General features: G+C 49.7%; 1 protein-coding gene across 2 annotated transcripts; it reads left to right on the top strand.

Annotated features, from left to right (window-relative positions):
• The first annotated feature begins 5,256 nt into the window (after window positions 1-5,256).
• On the top strand, window positions 5,257-22,106 carry APOBEC2 (apolipoprotein B mRNA editing enzyme catalytic subunit 2). Of its 2 annotated transcripts, XM_064733159.1 has the most exons (6): window positions 5,257-5,356; window positions 6,596-6,804; window positions 7,550-7,688; window positions 16,053-16,210; window positions 20,636-21,183; window positions 21,573-22,106. In XM_064733159.1, the coding sequence occupies exons 2-5, from the start codon at window positions 6,632-6,634 to the stop codon at window positions 21,174-21,176; spliced, it is 1,011 nt and encodes a 336-aa protein (XP_064589229.1). In that variant the 5' UTR covers window positions 5,257-5,356; window positions 6,596-6,631; the 3' UTR covers window positions 21,177-21,183; window positions 21,573-22,106. The 2 variants fall into 2 exon arrangements, with proteins under 2 accessions (XP_064589229.1, XP_064589230.1); XM_064733160.1 differs by lacking the exons at window positions 5,257-5,356; window positions 6,596-6,804; window positions 7,550-7,688 and adding an exon at window positions 15,480-15,546.
• Window positions 22,107-22,309: the final 203 nt, after the last annotated feature.

The raw sequence follows: 22,309 nt of genomic DNA on the forward strand, positions 1-22,309 counted from the left end.
GTGGATGGGGAAAGGAGGAGATATTTGATGGGAGGAAATTGTGGGGATGGAAGATGGGAGATTTTGGAGATGAAGAAGGGAGAATGTGGGGATGGATGATGGGAGATTTTAGGGATGAAGAGGGAGAGATTTTTAGGGTGGAGAGGGGAATTTGTGAGGATGGATGATGGGAGATTTTGGAGATGAAGAGGGAGAGATTTTTGGGGTGGAGAGGGGAATTTGTGGCGATGAAAGATGGGAGATTTTGGGGATGTCCCAGCAGCTGCTCCCAGGGGTCCCTGGGCTGGGTTTTTGGGATGCCAGGATTGAGGAACAGGATTCCTGGCAGGATTAACCCTGGGAATGTGCTGGGAGCAGAGCAGAGAGGGAAGCTCGGGATGAAATCTGCTGCAGGAGGAGCAGGGGGCTCAGGGTTTCCACAGAACCCGCCAGCAGCAGATTAAAGATTGGAATCCAAAGGAATTTATCCCCCTTCAGCCCCTGGGGTTATAAATAACCAAAATCCTCCCCCAGCTCTGCAACTTTGGGATCTCCAGAGGATTCCCAGAGCCTCTGGGAGAGCAAAGGGTGAAATTCAAGGGAGGAGAAATGGCCCCAATTAAAGAGGCAGCCGCTCCCCTAATCCACTTTGTGCCCTGCCCCAAACCCAGATCCTGCTCCTAATTAAATCGCCAAAAAAAATAATAATTAAGGGCACGCTGTCAGTGCAGTGTTTGCCTTTGGCCATTCAGATTTGGGATTGACCCCAAACAGAAACCAGGACCTGGTGCCAAGGGAGAGATGGAGATGGGATTTGAGTCAAGTGTCTCCAAAACTGGGTCACACCCCAAAAACCCCAAGTTTTGTGGGAATAAAGGATTTTCAAACCCCCAAACCCCTCAGTTTTGTGGGAATAAAGGATTTCCAAACTCCAAAACCCCTCAGTTTTGTGGGAATAAAGGATTTCCAAACTCCAAAACCCTCAGTTTTGTGGGAATAAAGGATTTTCAAACCCCAAAACCCCTCAGTTTTGTGGGAATAAAGGATTTCCAAACTCCAAAACCCCCAAGTTTTGTGGGAATAAAGGCTTTCCTAGGTAATTGCCAGGGCACAAAGTGAAAGGAAGTGGACAGGAGCTGGGAGAACACTCCTGTTTCTCTCATTTCCCTTTTTCAAACAGAAGCCTTCCCTGCCAGGCACGTTTCCCTCACTGGAATCCTCAGGGCCTGGCTGGGATCCCATGGCAGGATAATCTGACAGAAAGCTTACACAGTCTTGCATGTCTTTAAACAAGATATTTTTGTATATTTTTATTTATTTTGTACATTTTTGTGTATTTTGTACATTTTTGTGCATTCTGTACATTTTTGAAATAAGGTGTGCTGACTGAAGAAGGCCATGGAATAGAGATGACATCGCTGAGAGACAGATTGAACTAAAAAAAAGCTTTTAATAAGTTTTAAAAGACGCCTTTGCGAAAAGACCGGGTATTTTGATATTTAATATCTCATATTTCTAATTCTCTAATTTTAGAGAATTAGAAATATCTTTTAAATATTAAAAGATATTTATGTAAAAGATGCACTGGAGCAGGGCTAGGTGAAGGCCCTTCCAGCCAGCTCCAACCAATTTCCATCCCCCTTTTCCATCCCTCCTTCAGATCCCTCATTTTCCATCCTCCTTTTCCATCTTTCCCTTTCCTTTCCTAATTTCTATCCCCTCTTTTCCATCCTCCATCCTCCTCCTTTCCCACCCCTTTCCAGCCCTTTTCAATCCCTGTGCACCCCAGCCTATATATATATATTATAATATATATATATAATAATATTATACTATAATATTATTATATATATAATATATATTATATATTATATATATATATTATTATATTATATATATATATATATCATATATATATATATTATATATATAATATAATATGTTATATATAATATATAATTGTGTATATTATATTATGTAATATATAATTATATACATTTATGTTTATTATGTATTATTATATATATTATATATTATTTAATACATATATAAAATATAAATTAAACTTTTAAAAACTGAAAAAACCAAGCCAACTCAAACAACAAAAAGAACTACCAACAAAAGAAACCCACAAAACAAATAAAAAATTTCAAGAAAATTAAAAGTATGGTGGTGCTTTGATTTGTTTTTTCGAGGTTTTTTTTCAGTGCAGCACAAGGAAACGTTTCCTGCCGCAGTGTCGGGGCTGGCAGGTCCCAGGGATGGCCAGCAGGGTCCTGCCTGTCCCTGCCACGTCCTTGGTGGCAGCCAGGAGTCCCCATCCCCATCCCCGTCCCCATCCCCATCCCCATCCCCATCCCTTTATTGCCGCTGTAAATCAGGGAAGCTCCGCCGGCCTGCAGGAGCTGTGCAGATTTACGGCAGGAGCTGACCCTGCATCTCTATTTCCAGATCTAGGGCGGATTGAAATATGCAGCTTTTCAATAATATATTCAGGTTAACGGGGCCTTTCTATTGGAGCAATGAATCGTGCGCGGAGCGAGCCCCGGCGGGCAGGACGTGCGGGGGTTGCTAAGGAGAGCCAAACAAACAGCTCCGTTGTGTGCCGGAGCTCCCTGCCCGTCCCAGCAGGGATGCTGCACAGCCAGAATCCCAAATCCCCGCGGCCCCAGCCCTGGGATGGACACGGAGTCACTGCAGAGCAGCCTCAGCTCAGCCTGGGCTGCTGAGAAAGCACCCAAAGCTGGAATATCCAGGTGGAAATCCGTGGGAAGAGGAGGAAACCGTCCCTACATGCCCAAATTCCCCATCTCCAACCCCACAAATTCCCCATCTCCATCCCCACAAATTCCCCATCTCCATCCCCAAAATCTCCCATCTTCTATCCTCACAAATTCCCCATCTCCATCCCCAAAAGTTCCCCATCTCCAACCCCACATATTCCCCATCTCCATCCCCAAAATCTCCTATCTTCCAACCCCACAAATTCCCCATCTCCATCCCCACAAATTCCCCATCTCCATCTCCCCAAAAGTTCCCCATCTCCAACCCCACAAATTCCCCATCTCCATCCCCACAAATCTCTCCCTCTCCATCCCCATAAATCCCCCTTTTCCAGATCATTCCCAGGGCTGTTTCCTGCTCCAGCACGTGCCCAGGGCAGGAGGAACCCCAAGGGCATCACACACATCCCTTGGGGTGGCTGGACATGGATTTATGCCACATAAACCCACCCTGGTTCCAGCACTTGAGTTCCAAAGCTCTTCCCAAACCTGATCCTGCTCTTTCCCAGCCCTGTGACACTGCAGAGCAGCCTCAGCTCAGCCTGGGCTGCTGAGAAAGCACCCAAAGCTGGAATATCCAGGTGGAAATCCATGGGAAGAGGAGGAAACCGTCCCCACATGCCCAAATTCCCCATCTCCATCCCCAAAATCTCCCATCTTCTATCCTCACAAATTCCCCATCTCCATCCCCATAAATCCCCTTTTCCTGAGCATTCCCAGGGCTGTTTCCTGCCCAGGCCAGGAGGAATTTTTAGGCCTGGACCTGCCCCTGGTATTTTTTTCCCTCCTCCCATTTTCTGTTCCCCCATCACCAGCAGCATTCCCAGCCTCACACATTCACAGATCCCTGCGGTTTGACCCTCAGCTTCTCCACTTTCCAGCGCATTCCATTCCAAACCAACCTGGGCACACTCCTGCCAAACCCGTGGGATTGGGCTTGTGCCCAGGGGGACAAAAATCTGAAAATTGCCAAATTTTGTGCTTTTTTTTTTGCCAAAGCTGATGGGGATAGCAGGGGCTGACTGGGATGGAAACCATTCAGGATCTTTTCGAGCTGCATGGTTCCATGACACAAATCTCCAGTCACAAATAGCAACAGGCTCAGGGAGGAGATGCAGGAGGCTGGGCTGTGATTAACGAGCTCTGCATCTGTCACTGGAACTGGGAATTCCACTGGACCAACCCACGGCAGGGCAGCATTCAGGCTGGCTGAAAATCTGCCTTTTTACAGCAGTTTTTTTCCCCCTCTTTTTTTCTCCTCCCATGAAAAGAATAATTTCCTTGGGAGCTCAGTGAAAGAGGAGATTTTCCTGATTCCTGTTGCAGCGTGTGAGGAGCCAGCCCTGCTCCTGCCTCCATGAAATCCAGGTAATGACCCAGAACTGCTGGGAATTAGTGTTTCATTTTGCCAGCCCTGCCAGACAGCTCCCTAATGGAAATTGATTTCTGGCTTCTCCCTCTGCCATTTTACACAGCCCTGGAACAGCTTCGTTTTACCTGCCAGGGAAATTTCGGCCAAAGGGACGCACGGGCGGCCCTGGGAAACACCTGGTTAATTATTGGGGTGTTAATGAGGGCCTGGGGGAGGGTGGGCTCCAGCACCCCAAATTCCCAGTGGTTGTCTCCAAGCTCCACTACCCCAAATTCCCAATGACTGTCCCCAGGTTCCACCATTGCAAACTCCCAGAGATTGTCCTGGGGCTCCAGCATCCCAAATTACCAATGATTGTCTCTGGGTTCCAGCATCCCAAATTCCCAGTGACTGTCCCCGGGTTCCAGCACCCCAAATTCCTGAAGATTGTCCTGGGGCTCCAGCACCCCAAATTCTGGGCTCCAACATCCCAAACTCCCAATGATTGTCCCCAGGCTCCACCATCCTGAATTCCCGGTGATTGTCCCTGGGCTCCAGCACCCCAAACTCCCAGAGATTGTCCTGGGGCCCCAGCACCCCAAATTCCAGGCTCCACCATCCTGAATTCCTAATAATTGGCCCCAGGACTCCAGGATCCCAAATTCCCAATAATTGTCCCCAGGCTCCAGCATCCCAAATTCTCAGAGACCATCCCAAGGCTCCACCATCCCAAATTCCCAGAGATCATCCCTAGGTTTCATCATCCTGAATTCCCAGCGATTGTCCCTGGATTCCAGCACCCCAAATTCCTGGCAATTGTCCCCAAACTCCTAACAACTGTCCCCAGGCTCCATTATCCTCAATTCCCAATGATTATCCCAAGGCTCCACCACCTCAAACTCCCAGCAACTGTCCCCAGGCTCCACCATCCCAAATTCCCAGTCATTGTCCCCGGGTTCCAGCACCCCAAATTCCCACTGTTTGTCCCCAAACTCCGTTACCCAAAACTCCCAGCGTTTGTCCCCAAGCTTCACCACCCCAAACTCGCAGTGCCTGTCCCCAGCAGCAGCTCCCAGTTTAATCAGCCCCAGCCCCAGCTCCCCGCCCAGTTTGGGGCCATTTGGGGCCGTTTGGGTAAAAGGCGGCTGCAGCTGCAGCACTCGGGGATCAGCAGTGACAGGGACAGCCCATCCTGGATGTCCCAGCCCTTCCCTCGGCCAGGCACAGCGAGGCACTGACCCAGGTAAGGCTCAGGCAGCTGAGAAAAACCAAAAGGAGGTTTTCCAACGCTCCTTCCCCTCTGCAGCCCCAAAGGAACTGGGGGAAATTCAGTGTTTTCCCATATTTCATTCTTGTGGTGTGTGTGGGGAGCAGAACGTGACAGGGCTGGGTCCCATTTAAAGCAGAACTGAATTTGGGTCGGTTTTCAGAACTGAATTTGGGTGAGTTTTTAGAACTGAATTTGGGTGAGTTTTCAGCCGTTTCCTGGTTCTGTGGGTACTTTGAGAGCGCCATGAATTGTCAGGTGAAGGAATTGTTGCTCGAGGTGGTGTTTGGGGTGTTTGTTCCTCGGTGAGGTGGGAATTTGGCACTCCCAAGCACGGTGTGGTGACAACAATAACCGCGAGCTAATTAGCAGAGTGTTAATTGTGAGCTGAAAGCCAAGCAGAGCCTGTGGAGCTCGGTCCCATCCCCTATTCCCCATTTCCCTGGTTCAGGGGCTGCTCCTCCTGCATTCCTAAACCCCAAACCCTCCCAGGTGCATTGTGTGCCCGTGCTGACAGCTCAGAACTGCTCTGCTGGCAGCTCCTGCCCAGCATTCCTGAGAAATGTTAATCAGGGTTTAATTCCTGCACGGATCCTGAGGGAAGGGGAATGTGGGAACGATGGAAGAGTGGCAGCTTTGGAGCTCTGCAGGGGAAGATGCAGGACAGACACTGAATTCTGGATGTGTCCTGGTCTTACCCTGCATTGTGTGGCAACATTTTTATTATTAAAGAAAATTTTCCTTGGTTTTGTACAAAAGGAAGCCCGTGAACAAATTCAGAACCTCCCCCTGTGCAAAGGTGAGAGTTCTCTCTGCTGTGGGTTCCTGGAGCTGCTGGAAGGATTTTTTTCTGTCACAGACCTTTTTTAAAATAGAAATTAAAATAGAAACCCACGTTGAAAAATCCTGGGGAAGTCTGGATGGAGTTTGGGTTTTCATCCTGAGGGCAGCAGAGAAGGAGGAGCAGCTCCAGGAGGGATCTCAGAGCCTGCCAGCCCCGGGAGCAGGGATGGGGACAGCCCAAACACCAGAATATTGCAGTGAAAGAGTGGGGAAAACATCCCAGACAGGAATAATCCCCATTTCAGAGAGGGCTGAACACATGAAATCATTTCCACCTGCCTTAGGGGCTGAAACGGGACATGGAATTAGAGGATGGAAGCAGGAAAAAACCCATCCTTTAAAAGTGATGCTGTGATTTTGCTTTTAACTCAGAGCAGGAAAAGAGCGATTCCAAGCCCCTGAGGGAGGATGTGGGCTTACAGCGTGGGCTTCACCGTCCTGCCCCACGTGGGAGGGTTCCTTGGCTGGTTCCTCAACAGGAAGGAGATCCCAGCGTGGTACGAGAAGCTGAAAAAACCTTCGTGGTGCCCGTCCCGCAGAGTGTTCCCTGTGGCCTGGACCATGCTGTACACGGGCATGGGGTGAGTGTCCTGCTGTCCTGCTGTCCTGCTGTCCTGCTGGCCCTGGCACAGCCAGAATGGCCCTGCCAGGCTCTGAGTGTGTCCTGGACCATGCTGGACATGGGCATGGGGTGAGTGTCCCATCCTGCTGGCCCTGGCACAGCCCTGAGCCCTGCCAGGTGTGACCCTGTCCCTGCCAGATGTGTCTGTCCCTGCCAGATGTGATCCTGTCCCAACCAGGTGTGACCCTGTCAGGTGTGACCCTGTCCCAGCCAGATGTGACCCTGTCCTAGCCAGGTGTGACCCTGTCAGGTGTGACCCTGTCCCAGCCAGATGTGATCCTGGCACGCTGCAGGCAGTGCCACAGCCTTGGGGATGCCACCACCAGCCGTGGCAGTGGGCAGGGGCCAGGAGACACTTTGGTGTGACAGGGCAGGTTTGGGAGCAGGGAGGGACAGGGAATTGTGGAATGGAATCATGGAACAGCCCCAGCTGCAAGGGGAACATCCAGTGCAGATGGGTGATCCCAAAATCCCACCCTGGCCATCCCTGGAGAAGTGTCCAAACTCTGTGGAGCTCTGGCAGCCTCGGGGCTGTGCCCATCCTCTTCCTCTGGGGGAAGAACCTTCCCTGATTTCCAACCTAACCCAGCCCAGAGCTGTCCCCTGGGTCCTGCAGTGCTGCCAACCTCTGCTGGGGCACACACAGGGGCAGGAGGGGCTCTGTCCCTGCCCAGGGTGGCACTAACAGCTGTCCCTCCCCACAGCTACGCCTCCTACCTGGTGTGGAACGACCTGGGGGGCTGCAGCAGCAAGGCCATCGTCCCCATGGGGCTCTATGGGGCTCAGCTGGTCCTCAACTGGGCATGGCCACCCCTGTTCTTCGGTGCCCACAACCTCAACATGGTAATGGGGCTTCCCTGCTGGTTTTGGGGCGCTTTGGGGCCGTGCTGAGGGGAGTGAGGTGGGAATTTGGGGCTGCAGCCACACACAGGGTGTCAGCCCCTGCAGGCTCGCTGTGATAGCCGGGGTGGGGAGCGGGGCTGGGCCCTGCCAGGGCTGCACCCCCAGTTAAGGGTTGGGGCTGGGAGATAAAGCCCTTTGTGGGGTCACACCCTGGGTGACAACAGCACTGTCACATCCCCGAGGGGAGCAGCTCTGGGGGCTTATCGGGCACAGCCAGGGCGGGGCTGGGCAGTGCCACACCCGGGCAGGGCCACCAGGATGTGCCTCAGGTGCCAAGGCCCGAGGTGGCAGAGGCACAGCTGGGAATTGGCGTTTCCACCTGGATTTTGTCACTCTGGGGGTGAAAGGTGCAGTTGGGGGGTTTGTTCAGTGGCCCCCAGCATGAGCAGGTTCTGTCAGCAAAGGGGACACTGGCCATGAGCAGGGTGGGATTCCATAATGAGCAGAGCACATTAATTACTCGTGGTGTCACACGGTGTCACTGATCAGAGCCCAGGGACAATATTTGGGTTGGGGTCTCTCCAGTGCCAGCCCCCCATCCCTGTCCCAGCTCCCCACCTGTACCTGGGTATTTTGCAGAGTTTGTTCAGTGTTCATCAGCACGAGCAGGTTGTGTCAGCAAAGGGGACAGTGGCCACGAGCAGGGTGCTCATCTGCAGGATTCCATCATGAGCAGAGATGAGCACGTTAATTAATTACTCATGGTGTCACACACTCATATGTCACTGATCAGAGCCCAGGGACAATATTCGGGTTGGGGTCTCTCCAGTGCCAGCTCCCCAACCCCGTCCCATCTCTCCCCCAACCCCGTCCCATCTCCCCCATCCCTTCCCCATCTCCCCCATCCCTTCCCCATCTCCCCCATTCCCATTCCATCTCCCCCATCCTTGTCCCATCTCCCCCATCCTTGTCCCATCTCCCCCATCCCTGTTCCATCTCCCCCCTCCCTGTCCCATCTCCCCCCTCCCTGTCCCATCTCCCCCATCCCCGTCCCATCTCCCCCATCCTTGTCCCATCTCCCCCATCCCTGCCCCATCTCCCCCATCCCCGCCCCATCTCCCCCATCCCTTCCCCATCTCCCCCATCCCCGTTCCATCTCCCCCATCCCTGTCCCATCTCCCCCATCCCTGTCCCATCTCCCCATCCCCGTTCCCATCTCCCCATCCCCGTCCCATCTCCCCATCTCTGTCCCATCTCCCCCATCCCCGTCCCATCTCCCCCATCCCCATCCCTGTCCCATCTCTCCCCCATCCCCGCCCCATCTCCCCCATCCTTGCCCCATCTCCCCCATCCCCCTTCCATCTCCCCCATCCCCGCCCCATCTCCCCATCCCTGCCCCATCTCTGCCCCATCTCTCCCCATCCCCGTCCCATCTCCCCATCCCCGTTCCATCTCCCCCATCCCTGTTCCATCTCCCCCATCCCCGTTCCATCTCCCCCATCCCCGTTCCATCTCCCCCATCCCCATCTCTGTCCCATCTCCCCCATCCCCGTCCCATCTCCTCCATCTCCCCCATCCCCATCCCCGTCCCACCTCCCCCATCCTTGTCCCATGTCCCCCATCCCCGCCCCATCTCCCCATCCCCATCCCCATCCCTGCCCCACCTCCCCCATCCCTTCCCCATCTCCCCCACCCCTCCTGGGTCCCGGGGCCGTTCTGGCAGCCCGGGCCGGTCGGTGCCGCGTTCCCCAGCCCTGTGTCCCCCCTGTCTCTGTCCCCCAGGCTGTGATCGATGTGCTGTGCCTGGACGGGCTGGCCCTGGGCACGTTCTGCTCCTGGTACCGCATCAACCGGCTGGCAGCGCTGCTGCTGCTGCCCTACCTGGGCTGGCTGGCCATGGCCACCTGCCTCACCATCCGCATCTGGAGGGACAACCCCCAGCTGAAATCGGGCAAGAGCGACTAAAATCTCTTTTTGTCAGTCCTTAACTGGCCTGAGGTGTGCCGAATTTACAGGGGAAAAAAGCGTGTTCACTTCCTTTTCCAATGGGGGGGAGAGAGAAATGATGCATTTGAATTTATCTTATATATATACATACATACATATACATATATATATATAAAACTTGATTTTTCAAAGAAATTACTTGATTTTTTGAAGAAATTACTTGATTTTTAAAAATATACATATTACTTGATTTTTTAGAAAGAAATTACTTGATTTTTAAAGAAATTATTTGATTTTTTAAAGAAATTACTTGACTTTTAAATATATATATTACTCGATTTTTAGAAAGAAATTACTTGATTTTTTAAAGAAACCACTTGATTTTTAAATATATATATTCCTTGATTTTTTAGAAAGAAATTATTTGATTTTTAAATATATATTCCTTGATTTTTAAAGAAATTACTTGATTTTTTAAATATATATACTTGATTTTTTTTAAGAAATTACTTGATTTTTAAATATATATATTCCTTGATTTTTTAGAAAGAAATTACTTGATTTTTTTAAATATATATTCCTTGATTTTTTAGAAAGAAATTACTTGATTTTAAAAAGAAATTACTTGATTTTTAAAAATATATATATTCCTTGATTTTTTAGAAAGAAATTACTTGATTTTTAAAATAAATTACTTGTTTTTTTAATTCCTTGATTTTTTTAATTACTTGTTTTTTTAAGAAAATATTTGATTATTTAAAAAAAAATTCTCCTTTTTTTTTTTTGCTCTTTGTGCTGTTGCTCCATGTTCTGTACGCCCCAGTTTGTGTTTCAGCTCTTTATCTGCCAGCAGGGCTGGCTCTTGCTCTGCTGCTGCTGCAGATTGGGCTCTGCCTCCTGTTTGGGGGATAAAGCAGCAATGAGCAGCACCCAAATGCTTCCCCCAAGAGAAAATTCCTCTTTTCCACCTCCATGGAAATCCTGAGCAGAACTGAAATCCTCACAGCAGTGCCTTTGAAGAAAACTTCATTTTATTCTTTTTTTTTTTTTTAAGTGCAGAGACATGAGAGTGTGTAAAATTGGTGAGCCTGCTCCCACTCTCTCAAAGGTTGTTCTAATTAATAATATAATTAATTATATGATTGGCAAAAAAGCGGAATCTGTCAGGTGCAGTGCAAGTGCCTCATCCTGGAGCATTTCTGTGCAATTATTAATCAGGAAAGGTTAAAACAACGGGAATTCCAAAGGAATGGGATGGGATCAGACACAAGGGACTCATCCTTGTTTTCCCCTTTTCCCTAGAAAAGCTCTGGTGTCTCCAGACAGAATTTACATCATTTTAAACTGCTAAAAGCGCTAAATGTAAAAGAGAAGGGGCACGTGGATCTTATCCTGGCACTGGCTGTAATTAATTGGGGCTGTAATTAATTGGGGCTGTAATTGGGGGTGGGGGGGGCTAAGCTGGGGCTGTAAAATTGTAATAAATTGTGTTTGCTTTGAATAAAACGAGCTGTTGGTTCTTTGGAGAATAAATAAATAAATAAATCCAAAAAATTTTAAAAAAAGAAAATAAAAAGAAAGAAAATTTAAAAAAAGAAATTAAAAAAGAAATTAAAAAAATAAATCCTATTACGCTTCAGAGCTTTCTTTTCTGTGATACCACTGCTCTTATTTACAGCTCCTGTGTCTCCCAGCAAGTCCCTCATGCCAAAGGACAAATGTAAATGATTTTTCCCTCAAATGAAGGTGGGCTCTGGCTGCAGGTTGGATTTGGGGGAGTTCAGGCTGATTTCAGGGAACAGGGATGAGCAGGGCCATGCAGAGAAGGCAGGAGGGATTAAAGGAGCCTTTATCTCCTTTTGGAAAGGGGAGAGAATTATTTAAATCTCGTTTAAATTGATGGCTCTGGATCTGGCTCATACCTGCGACTCTTTAATAACATTTCCAATTAAATAGATGAATGCATATTTGATCAGCTTTCATAAATTGGGTCGATTTCCCCTTCCCACTTTTTTCTGCAGGCAAAGGAAAATCTGAAATGAAGATTAATAGATTTTTTCCCAGCTGCTGGGACTGGCTGCCTTGTTCTTGTTTTCCTTCCAGTTTCTCCTCCTCCCAGCCCACCTGTAAATGCAGAAAGAGCTTTTCTTTGCCTCCTGCCTCTTCTCACAGGCAGCAAAAATAGCAAATATTCCTCCCTGTGCTATCCAGGGCAACTTGAAATCAATTGGGAAAATTAAATTCAGTGAGACACCCTCCTGTATTAATATTTAAAGCATCATTTGGTGCATTTGCTGTTTAAACAGATACACTGAACCCCCTTGCATAAAAATAACTTTAATGACATTTCAAAGTCATCTGGAGGGTTTCTTGCCCAGACTGTGCAGCACAGCCCCAAAGCAGCCTTGGTTCCACAGAATCCTGGAATTCTGGAATGGTTTGGGATGGAAGGAGAGAACCAAAGGAAGGGAGGAAGGAAGGGAAGCTGTCAGTGTTTATTTATTTATTTGTCCCGTAGTTACAGCTGGAAAAAGCAGGAGGGGGCTGGTGCCAGACAGCGTCTCCAGGGAGACATTTGTTAGTGCCACCAGCTGTCCCTCGGCATGGAGAGCAGGGCTGAGCCATGACTCACCCAGCCAGGCTCCCATTTCACTCTCCCATCCATCCCAAAATGTTCCTGAGGCCCCACAATGCCATTAAAGCTGCCTGTTCCTGGCAGGGGCTGTGGCAGGCAGGTGTGGCTGCTGGGGACAGCCAGGTTAACTCCAGGGATTGCTGCTGCAGGGACAGGGACAGCTGTCACTGTGGGGCACGAAATGACACGGACACGCAGCTCTCTCAAGGGTAAAAAGAGAATATTTCATTTCTGACTGCAACTTTACTAGATTTCCAGCATTTATAGATTTAGTTTATAAATTTAGATTTCATTTCTGACTGCAACTTTTCTAGATTTCCAGCATTTATAGATTTAGTTTATAAATTTAGATTTCATTTCTGACTGCAACATTTCTAGATTTCCAGCATTTATAGATTTAGTTTATAAATTTAGATTTCATTTCTGACTCCAACATTTCTAGATTTCCAGCATTTATAGATTTAGTTTATAGATTTAGATTTCATTTCTGACTGCAACATTTCTAGATTTCCAAAAGTGACAGTGGATTGGAGGGTGACAGTGCCACCTCTCCAATGACACTGGACAAACCAATGGTCCATCAAATTTCTCCTCCTCCATAAAAGAATGCAAAACAATGAGTTATTTACAGAAAGTGTGTGAGAAAGTTTGTTACAGGAATGTAAACATCAGAAGGCTTAGAAAAGCTTAATCAGGGTGACAGCCTGCAGGGGACACAGGGCTGCAGAGATCCCTGTCTGGGGACAAAATCCATCAGAGTGCTCAGAGCTGCCTCTAAAGCCACTGAAAAAGCTGCTCTGGGCTTGGATGGATGCAGGACCGTCAAAATCCAAAATTCCAGCAGTTGGAGATCCAAAAGCCACAATTCCAGCAGAGTCTGGAAGCTTCTCCCAGCACAGGCTGTCCCTGAGGCCTGTCCTGGTGTCCCTTGTGGGTGAACTGTGATCCCATGGGAGGGCTGAGGGAGCTGGGAAGGGTTTGGAGAAACCTGAAAAGGGTTTGGAGAATCCTGAGGGAGCTGGGAAGGGTTTGGAGAAACCTGAAAAGGATTTGGAGAAACTTGAGGGAGCTGGGAAGGGTTTGGAAAGTCCTGAGGGAACTGGGAAGGGTTTGAAGGAGCTGAGGGAGCTGGGAAGGGCTTGGAGACTCCTAAGGGGGCTGGGAAGGGTTTGGAGAGTCCTGAGGGAGCTGGGAAGGGTTTGGAGGGTCCTGAGGGAGCTGGGAAGGATTTGGAGGGTCCTGAGGGAGCTGGGCAGGGTTTGGAGGGTCCTGAGGGAGCTGGGAAGGGTTTGGAGGGTCCTGAGGGAGCTGGGAAGGGTTTGGAGGGTCCTGAGGGAGCTGGGAAGGGTTTGGAGGGTCCTGAGGGAGCTGGGCAGGGGCTCAGCCCGGAGCAAAGGAGGCTCAGGGGGAATTTCTGGCTCTGCACAACTCCCTGCCAGGAGGGCACAGCCGGGGGGGATTTGGGATCTCATCCCAGGGAACAGGGACAGGAGGAGAGGGAACGGCCTCAGGCTGGGCTGGGGAGGCTCAGGTTGGACAGCAGCAGGAATTTCCTCATGGAAAGGGCTGGAAGGGGCTGCCCAGGGGGGTTTGGAGCGCCCATCCCTGGAGGTGGCACCTGGAGGTGGCACTGAGGGCTCAGGGTGGGGATTGATGATCCCAGAGGGTTTTTATGAACAAATTCAGAGGCAAATCGATAAAATATGAAATCAGCAGGGAGAGGGACAGGTGGAGAGGAGTCTCAACACAAACTCTGCGATTTGGGGACACATTTGGGGTCACAAACAGCCCCCAGAGCCCTCACCCACCCCCGGCTCGGACGCAGCAGCTCCGTGGTGCCCTTTTATATTTTTGGCTGCAGTGGGGGTTGGATCATGGCTGCTCCAAGCACTGCCCTAGAAGGAGCTGGGGAGCAGCTGGGAAGGGCTGGAGACAGGGGGAGCCTCGGTGCCACATTCCCCAGATTAGATTAGAGCTCAGCCCTCGCAGGGGCCAGGCCAAAGCTGCAGCAAAACTGGGACCCCAGCCATGAAGAGCTTCCAAAAATAAAGCAGAGTGGGTCAGAGGGACTGCAGAGGGGCTGAGATGCTGCTTGAAAATACCGGGATTAGGAGGAAATGAGCTGTCAGTCATTGGGAGAGGATTCCCACCCTAAAAGCAGCCCCTGAAATGTCAGAGGTGACAGCAATGGGACAGGGGAGGTGGAATCTGAGCGTTGTCACCACACAGGAGGCAAAACACCACCCCTGCCCTGCAGGAAAGTATTCTGGGCTTAAAAAGAAATAAAATCCTGCACCGTGGAAGATATATGTTCCATGGATAGGATGTCTTGAAATTTGTCAAATCCTTGCTTGGGCTGTCACCACTGCCAGCTCTGTCACCTAAACAACACCACCCAAACAACAACTCTTCAAAGTCCCCAAAAACTGCATCCATGGTGGCACTGGGGAAGGCTACAAAGGATATCCAGCCCAGCAAAGGCAGGGTGATGGCTAGGGGGCTGGGAAAAGCAGCCAGAATTAATTATCTGTGATAATTTGTTATTAATTTTCTCTGATAATAAATGGCCTGCCTGGTGGTGCGGATTTATTTCACTTTGTGATGGTGCAGCCTCCTGCCAAGGCTCTAAAGAGCTGAATTTAACAGGATCACAAAGGCTGACTTGGCTCCAAAGCAGATATTCCCAGTGATTTGATTTTTATGGAACTCCTTCTCTCCTCCTCAAACTAAGAGCAGGTTTTTCCACTAATGCTGACTGAATACTCCATCAAATACAGCTGAATATTCCACATTTACTCAAAGTTTGCTGCTGGTGGGTTCTGAGCAGAGCCCACAGGTTTGATTTCCAGTGTGCTTTGATTCCAAAATCCCGCCCAGCCATACTTTTCCCACCTCCTTTGCCCCATGGCACGGCAAGGATTGGTCCCTGGGAAAACCTCACCCAGGTTTTTAATTAAACTTGGCTCAGGCAAGATTGGTACAAACTGTAAATTATTGAAATTGAGAGTGAGATGCTGGGAGAGTTTCATATAATCCTGAAGGGAACAAAAAAGAGAGGGAAAAGCCCCTCCAGCCCAGATACACCCAGTGCACTGGGAACTTCTGGAACACTCAGGAGGAAAACGCAGAACAATGGGAGAAGCAGCACTGCTGCCCACTGGGCATTCCAGCTGGAATTCCAAATATCTGGGAGAAGGTTCTGGCTTGGATTTACAGCTCCAACCAGGAGATTTCCCCCTGCATGAGCAGGGTGGGAGGAACCACAGGATGCTCCAGGTGATCCAGGAAGCCAAACCCACCAAAACCAGAGATTTTCCAGCAAAATGACCACGACCCTTTCCCCTCTTGCCTGAGCCAGGCCAAGCTGGGCTGGTCCCTCAAGGTCAGCCGTGGAATCCTCTGGCAGAGGAGGGAGAGGGCTGTGAGAGCAGGGGGTGCCCCGTGCCAGCCACCCGTCACCCCTCGGGATAAATACATGCCAGAGCTTCCAGGATTTTCCATCAGGGAAATTTGGGCTCCTCCCGCCCACTGAGGAGTTGTCACTTGGCTTGAAATTAAAAAGGGGAGCAAAAGGGGCTGCTGAAAGGAGCTGGAGAGAGCAGGGGAAGGAGGTGACACCTGAGAGCCCTGGGTCACCCAAGCCTGTCCAGCCCCGGCCACCGGCGCCGCTTTGTTCCATATTTAGTTCCTGACAACTGTGCCTGGGGCAGGAACTCCCAGCTCTGTTTTCCCTCCTCCCTCGGCTCCCAGAGCACTCACAATTTGCTCTTTCTCTCTCCCAGTGGCCACAGCTCGGTCCCAGTGTCCTGGGGAAGATGGCAGAGAAGCAGGAGGAGCCCAGCAATGCTCAGAACGGGGAACCCGACAACGCCGAAGAGGGCGAGGGGAAGAAGAAGAAGGTGAAGAGGGAGGACCTGCCACCCTTTGAGATTGTCACAGGGTAAGAGACTGGGATTTAAATATGGAATTGGGGGAGTTCAGTGAGCTCTGTCTCAGCTTTTAGGTTGGCCAACACAAGCAGCATCTTGTGCAGCGCGGTTTGGAAGAATCTGAAAGCGTTTGGATTTATTGTGGGATTTCGCTCTAAGTTTTGCTGACTTTTAGAGGAAGGGCTCCCACCAGGCAGGCAGAAAAGTGCACTTGTTTGATAGAACAGCTCTGTTTCTGCAGTGCTGGCTCCCCCCCAGCCCCACTGACAGGATGGGGATGGAGGTGCTGGCTTTGATGAGAGCTCAGTATTGATTTCTCGCTGTGATCAATGGCTCTTGTCTGAGAGTTTCTCCACCTGTGGATCAGGAAAAACACCCCTGCTATGGCTGATTGGCTTGATGGGCCTGAGGGACAGATTTTTCAAGAGACCTAAAGGTTCACATTTTCAAGAGCTCCACAGCCACAGCTGGAACCTGACTTTCATAAAGAAACCAAAATGCCCAAGTTGCAGAAAAGCTCCAAAACAAGAGGCAGTTTTGAAGGCAGCAGGGCAGCAGGGAGCCTGGCCTTTGGAAAAGCAGGATATCCCAGGGCTCTGGTGGAAGCTGAACTCAGCCATAATTGACAGCTGCAAGTAGGAAAAGCCCTGGGTGTCTGTCCCTGGAGGAGCAGCAGGATGAATCCTTCTCCCCTCATATTTCCCTCATCACCAAAGAAGTGTCCCAGCAAATAAACCAAACCCAGGATTTCTTCCAGCTCCTTAAAACTAAAAATTAAAAATTAAAGCTTAAAACTCAGGCCTCCAAAATATCCCCTGGAATCCTGCTGGCTGCGCCATGGGCCCTGCAGGTGAAATTGGGCTGCTTGTTCCAACCAGGATGAGTGAGGCAGGACAGCAGCCCTGCCACAAAATTGGGTTCCATTCCTGCTCAGGAGAGGAAAAATCTCCATTCTCTTCTCAAAATGTGAAAAAAATCCCTTCTTGGGGCAGTCTCTGTCACACATAATCACAGAAATAAATGATTAGCAGTGGCTTTTAAGGAAAGAACATCCCTCCGCTAGGAATGGAGCTAAATTGTGAATATAAACCACTGGGCCAAGTTCTGAACACTTAAGAAATGTCCTAAAATGAATTTTAATGAGGAAATGGGGTTTTGTAGCCTTGGAGCACTCAGCCTGCAGATAGAAATGCTGAGGGACTGAGCAGGATGTCCAAACTTCCCTGCTAAGCCCAAGACTCTGGGCTAACCATGGCTGGAAAAGTCCCTCAGCACCACCCTGCAGTTCAATCCTTTATTGGAATGCCACGGATGTTCCAGGATTTGACAGGATTTTCCACCCTGCAGAGGGGACAGTGAGGAAATGAAACAAAAATCCCAAAGGAGCCCCAAAGAGGTAGAGGAACCCCAGGGAATTTTTTAGTTTCATTTTAAGGAGGACACCAGGAGATCAGGCCAGGCTTTGACCTGGGATCACCACCGGGGTTTTTGCAGTGATTTACAAATTCCCAGCCAATCAAGGCAATCATGGGAGTGATGAGGAAACACAAGGGCAGCCAGGGAAGAAGCACTTAAACCCAATTAAATTGCATTTCAGCTTTAGCCCTTGGATTAGGGGCATCTCAGGACTCCCAGCCAAGTTCTCTCTGCTGCTCACAGCTCCAGGAGGAGTCTGGTTCCAGGAATCCCTGGGAAGCCAATTACTCTCTTTAAGAATATTATCCCTTTTATTTTTTGGCTGAACACAGCCTGTAATCCCAATCTGGGAGCATTTCCTGCCACGTTTATTTCCACTTTCCCCAGGTGTAAATGAGGCTCCTTGTAGGAATAATTCCTTGTTACTCTTTTAGATAATCCCCATTTTTATTTCCTTATTAGATGTCTTCTTCTCTCCTGTGCCAGGTTCACACTGGGTCGCTGCTTTTTCCTCCAGCCCACCTGATTTCAGCAACTTCAACCCCAGATTGAAGATTCTGCCTCAAAATTCAATTTTTTTTTGGTCTCAATATGATCTATCACTTTGCCACCCAGGGAAAACTGATAAATTAGGTTGGAGCATTTAGAAATCCCTAAAAAATGTCATTTAATGATGCTTTTCAGGAGAGGTTTCCATTTTGACCTTTCCTCTCCTCAGGTGAGCTGTGCCACCCCAGCCTGGTGTCAGAGCAGGGGTTTGTATTGAGAATATTGGGGAATTCAGAGTTTGTGAACAGTTTTTAAATTATTTCCATAAACATTTTCACTCTCCAGCAGGCTGGAGCCAGGTGGGGATCAGCCTCTTCTCCCAGACAACAGGATGAGGGGAAATGGCCTCAGATTGTGCCAGGGGAGGACATCGGGGGGAATTTCTTCATGGCAAGAGTTGCCAGGCACTGGAATAGACTCTGAGTGTTGTTTCTATTCCTTCTTGGAACGTTATTAATTGAACTAATGCAGATTCCAAAGTGCTGGGAGCAGAGTGGAGGTGAACATCCCAGCTAAGCCCAGGCACACGCCGAGATCAGCAAGAAAATCCATCAGGAAGGGCTGGCTAAATGCAGCTCCCAGCCAATCCAGCCTGAGTCAATCCATCTGGAGCAGGTTGCTGCTGCTTCAGCTGTTCCATGAAAAGCCAGAGCCAACCTCGTCACTGCTGTGACCCCTTTGCTGTCAGAGAGTTAAATCAGGGATGAAATTCCCTGTGCCTCTGATGTATTTAAAAACCTGATGTTATTGGGAAACCACTCGTTGCAGGCATGGCTCTGGAATGGGTGTCTCATGTCTGCCCTTCAAAAAATCATCAATTAAAGAATCCTCGGCCAAAGAAGCACTCATTGTCCAGGATGCCAAGCAGGAAATGTGCTATTCTTGGAAGCACATGGATTTTTTTCCTACTTTTCCATCTCTTTCCCTTCCCATCTCCAGAGCCATCCCATGAGATGTTCCACCACCAGGTGATCTCGGAGTCACAGAAGGGAAGATGTAGACTATAAATTAAAAGAGTAGGTAAAGTTTATCAGTAGGGAATCCAGCAGGAAATCCACATTTCAACAGCAAAGTTGGATTTGATCCTGGATATTTTCTAACCTAAACCTTGGAACACAGAGAAATCAGGGGTGATTTGCTCATGAGATTTGGGTCATGGGTAGAGGTGACCCAAAAGTGTGACCCTCACCTAAATCTCCCTCTGAGCCTCCTCTCTGCCCTCCTCACCTAAATCTGCCTCTTGAGCCTCCTCTCTCAGCCTAAACCTTGGAGCACAGAAATCAGGGGTGATGTAGAGATTTGCCCATGAGATTTGGGTGATGGGTAGAGGTGACCCAAAAGTGTGACTCTCACCTAAATCTGCCTCTGAGCCTCCTCTCCCAGGGAACACCTCCCAGCCTAAACCTTGGAACACAGAGCAATCAGGGGTGATGCAGGGATTGGGTGATGGGTGGAGGTGACCCAAAGAGCGATCCTTACCTAAATCTGCCTCTGAGCCTCCTCTCTGCTCTCCTCTCCCAGGGAACACCTCCCAGCCTAAACCTTGGAGCACAGAGAAATCCGGGGTGATGCAGTGATTTGCCCATGGGTAGCGGTGACCCAAAAGTGTGACCCTCATCTAAATCTGAGCCTCCTCTCTCAGCCTAAACCTTGGAACACAGCAATCAGGGGTGAGGTAGAGATTTGCCCATGAGATTTGGGTGATGGGTAGAGGTGACCCAAAATGTGACTCTCACCTAAATGTGAGCCTCCTCTCTGCTCTCCTCATCGAGGGAACATCTCCCAGCCTAAACCTTGGAACACAGAGCAATCAGGGGTGATGGAGAGATTGGGTGATGGGTGGAGGTGACCCAAAGAGCGATCCTTACCTAAATCTCCCTCTGAGCCTCCTCTCTGCTCTCCTGTCCTCTCAGGGAACACCTCCCAGCCTAAACCTTGGAACACAGAAATCAGGGGTGATGCAGGGATTTGCTCATGGGATTTGGGTGATGGGTAGAGGTGACCCAAAAGTGTGACTCTCACCTAAATCTGCCTCTGAGCCTCCTCTCTGCTCTCCTCTCCCAGGGAACACCTCCCAGCCTAAACCTTGGAACACAGAGCAATCAGGGGTGATGCAGGGATTGGGTCATGGGTAGAGGTGACCCAAAGAGCAATCCTTACCTAAATCTCCCTCTGAGCCTCCTCTCTGCTCTCCTGTCCTCTCAGGGAACACCTCCCAGCCTAAACCTTGGAGCACAGAGAAATCCAGGGCGATGCAGTGATTTGCCCATGGGTAGAGGTAACCCAAAAGTGTGACCCTCATCTAAATCTGAGCCTCCTCTCTGCTCTCCTCTCCCAGGGAACACCTCCCAGCCTAAACCTTGGAACACAGAGCAATCAGGGGTGATGCAGGGATTGGGTCATGGGTAGAGGTGACCCAAAAGTGTGACCCTCATCTAAATCTGAGCCTCCTCTCTGCTTTCTTCTCCCAGGGAACGTCTCCCAGCCATCTTCTTCAAATTCCAGTTCAGGAACGTGGAGTACAGCTCGGGCAGGAACAAAACCTTCCTGTGCTACGTGGTGGAGACGCAGGGCAAGGAGCCGGTGACCAGCCGGGGCTACCTGGAGGACGAGCACGCGGCCGCCCACGCCGAGATGGCTTTCTTCAACACCATCCTGCCCACGTGCCAGCCCGGTGCCCGCCACGACGTCACCTGGTACGTGTCCTCCAGCCCCTGCGTCACCTGCGCCCAGAGGATCTGCGAGGCCCTGCGCAAGGACAAGGGGCTGCGCCTCACCATCATGGTGGGCAGGCTCTTCATGTGGGAGGAGCCCGAGATGCAGGCGGCCCTCAGGAGCATGAAGGAGGCAGGCTGCAAGCTGAGGATTATGAAGCCTCAAGACTTTGAGTATGTCTGGAAGAACTTTGTGGAGCAGGAGGAAGGGGAGGAGGCCAAGTCCTTTGTGCCCTGGGAGGATATTCAGGAGAATTTTCAGTACTACGAGGAGAAGCTGGCGGAGATTTTGCATTGAGGCTCAGGTGAGTGAGGGGGTCACTCATTAACTCTCTTTAATTTGGGTGCCAATTTCTCTTATTGTCAGCTGAATATTGCTAACAATGCCAGGCAGTGGGATTGCCCTTCCAGGGGTTCCCCACAGCACATTCCCAAGGGATTTAGTGCTTTCCTGTCTTCTCCTCCGGGAATAAACAATAAAAAGGTTCCAGGGCCACCCGAACACCTCCCTGTTCCCCACAGGGATGATGACCAGGACAAAAGGGAGAGGATGGAGACTGAAGGGGATTTTACTCACACCCCGAAGTCTAAAAAACACCAATAAAGGAAATCCCAGTGGTTGCAGAATTCCTTTTTCTATGGGGTACTGAAGAGTCACCTCTGAGTCTCTGGGATGTCTCTTTTCCCTCCCCAGGATCAGAAAGGATCCATGAAGAGATGTGACAGACCTGGACACCTGGGCCAGTCCTGCTTCCCAAAGCTTTGATTCCAGCAGGATGGAGAACCAGCCTGTGGGAGACAAGGCCCTGTGGGACTCCAAACACACACACACAACACAGACCTCTGGTGTTTGGGATTTTTTTGGGTGTTTTTTGTTCCTCCCCCTCCCTGCCCCAACCAAACCCGTTCTGTGGTGAAAGGGATGGCAGTGATCCGCAGGCAGGCTGTGGGATCACATTCTGGGAATATTTCATGGGAAGAGACCTTAAAACAAAGCTGCTGGTTAGATAAATACATTAGAAAGAGGAAAAGAAATTGATTTAAAGGTGAAAAAGAAGTTTTCTCCCTCTGTTCTCCTCTATAGTCAGAGCTGTGATTTAATTCAGGGCCAACAGCTCTCTTCCAAATCATGATGGAGCCCAAGAACTCGATATCAAGCAATGTCATTTGGGATATAAACCTGGGAAAAGCAGAGTGAAATAAAATGGGAAGCCACTGCAAAAGCCAAAACACTGTTTATTCCTTCTTCTCTACTTGCAAGAAGTCCTAAATTGAACCTGACAAGTCTGAGTTCAAGGACATCCCAGGACAGCCACACAGGGAATATTTTGTAGCTGGGAAGGGAGAACTAAATGCCAAAAAAATTTCCAGAGTACACACAAGTGCTGGAGAGCAGGATCATTTTCCATGTACAACAAAGCTCACAGGGAT

This window comes from Zonotrichia leucophrys, chromosome 26 (assembly GCF_028769735.1).
Source record: "Zonotrichia leucophrys gambelii isolate GWCS_2022_RI chromosome 26, RI_Zleu_2.0, whole genome shotgun sequence".
Taxonomy (NCBI): domain Eukaryota; kingdom Metazoa; phylum Chordata; class Aves; order Passeriformes; family Passerellidae; genus Zonotrichia; species Zonotrichia leucophrys.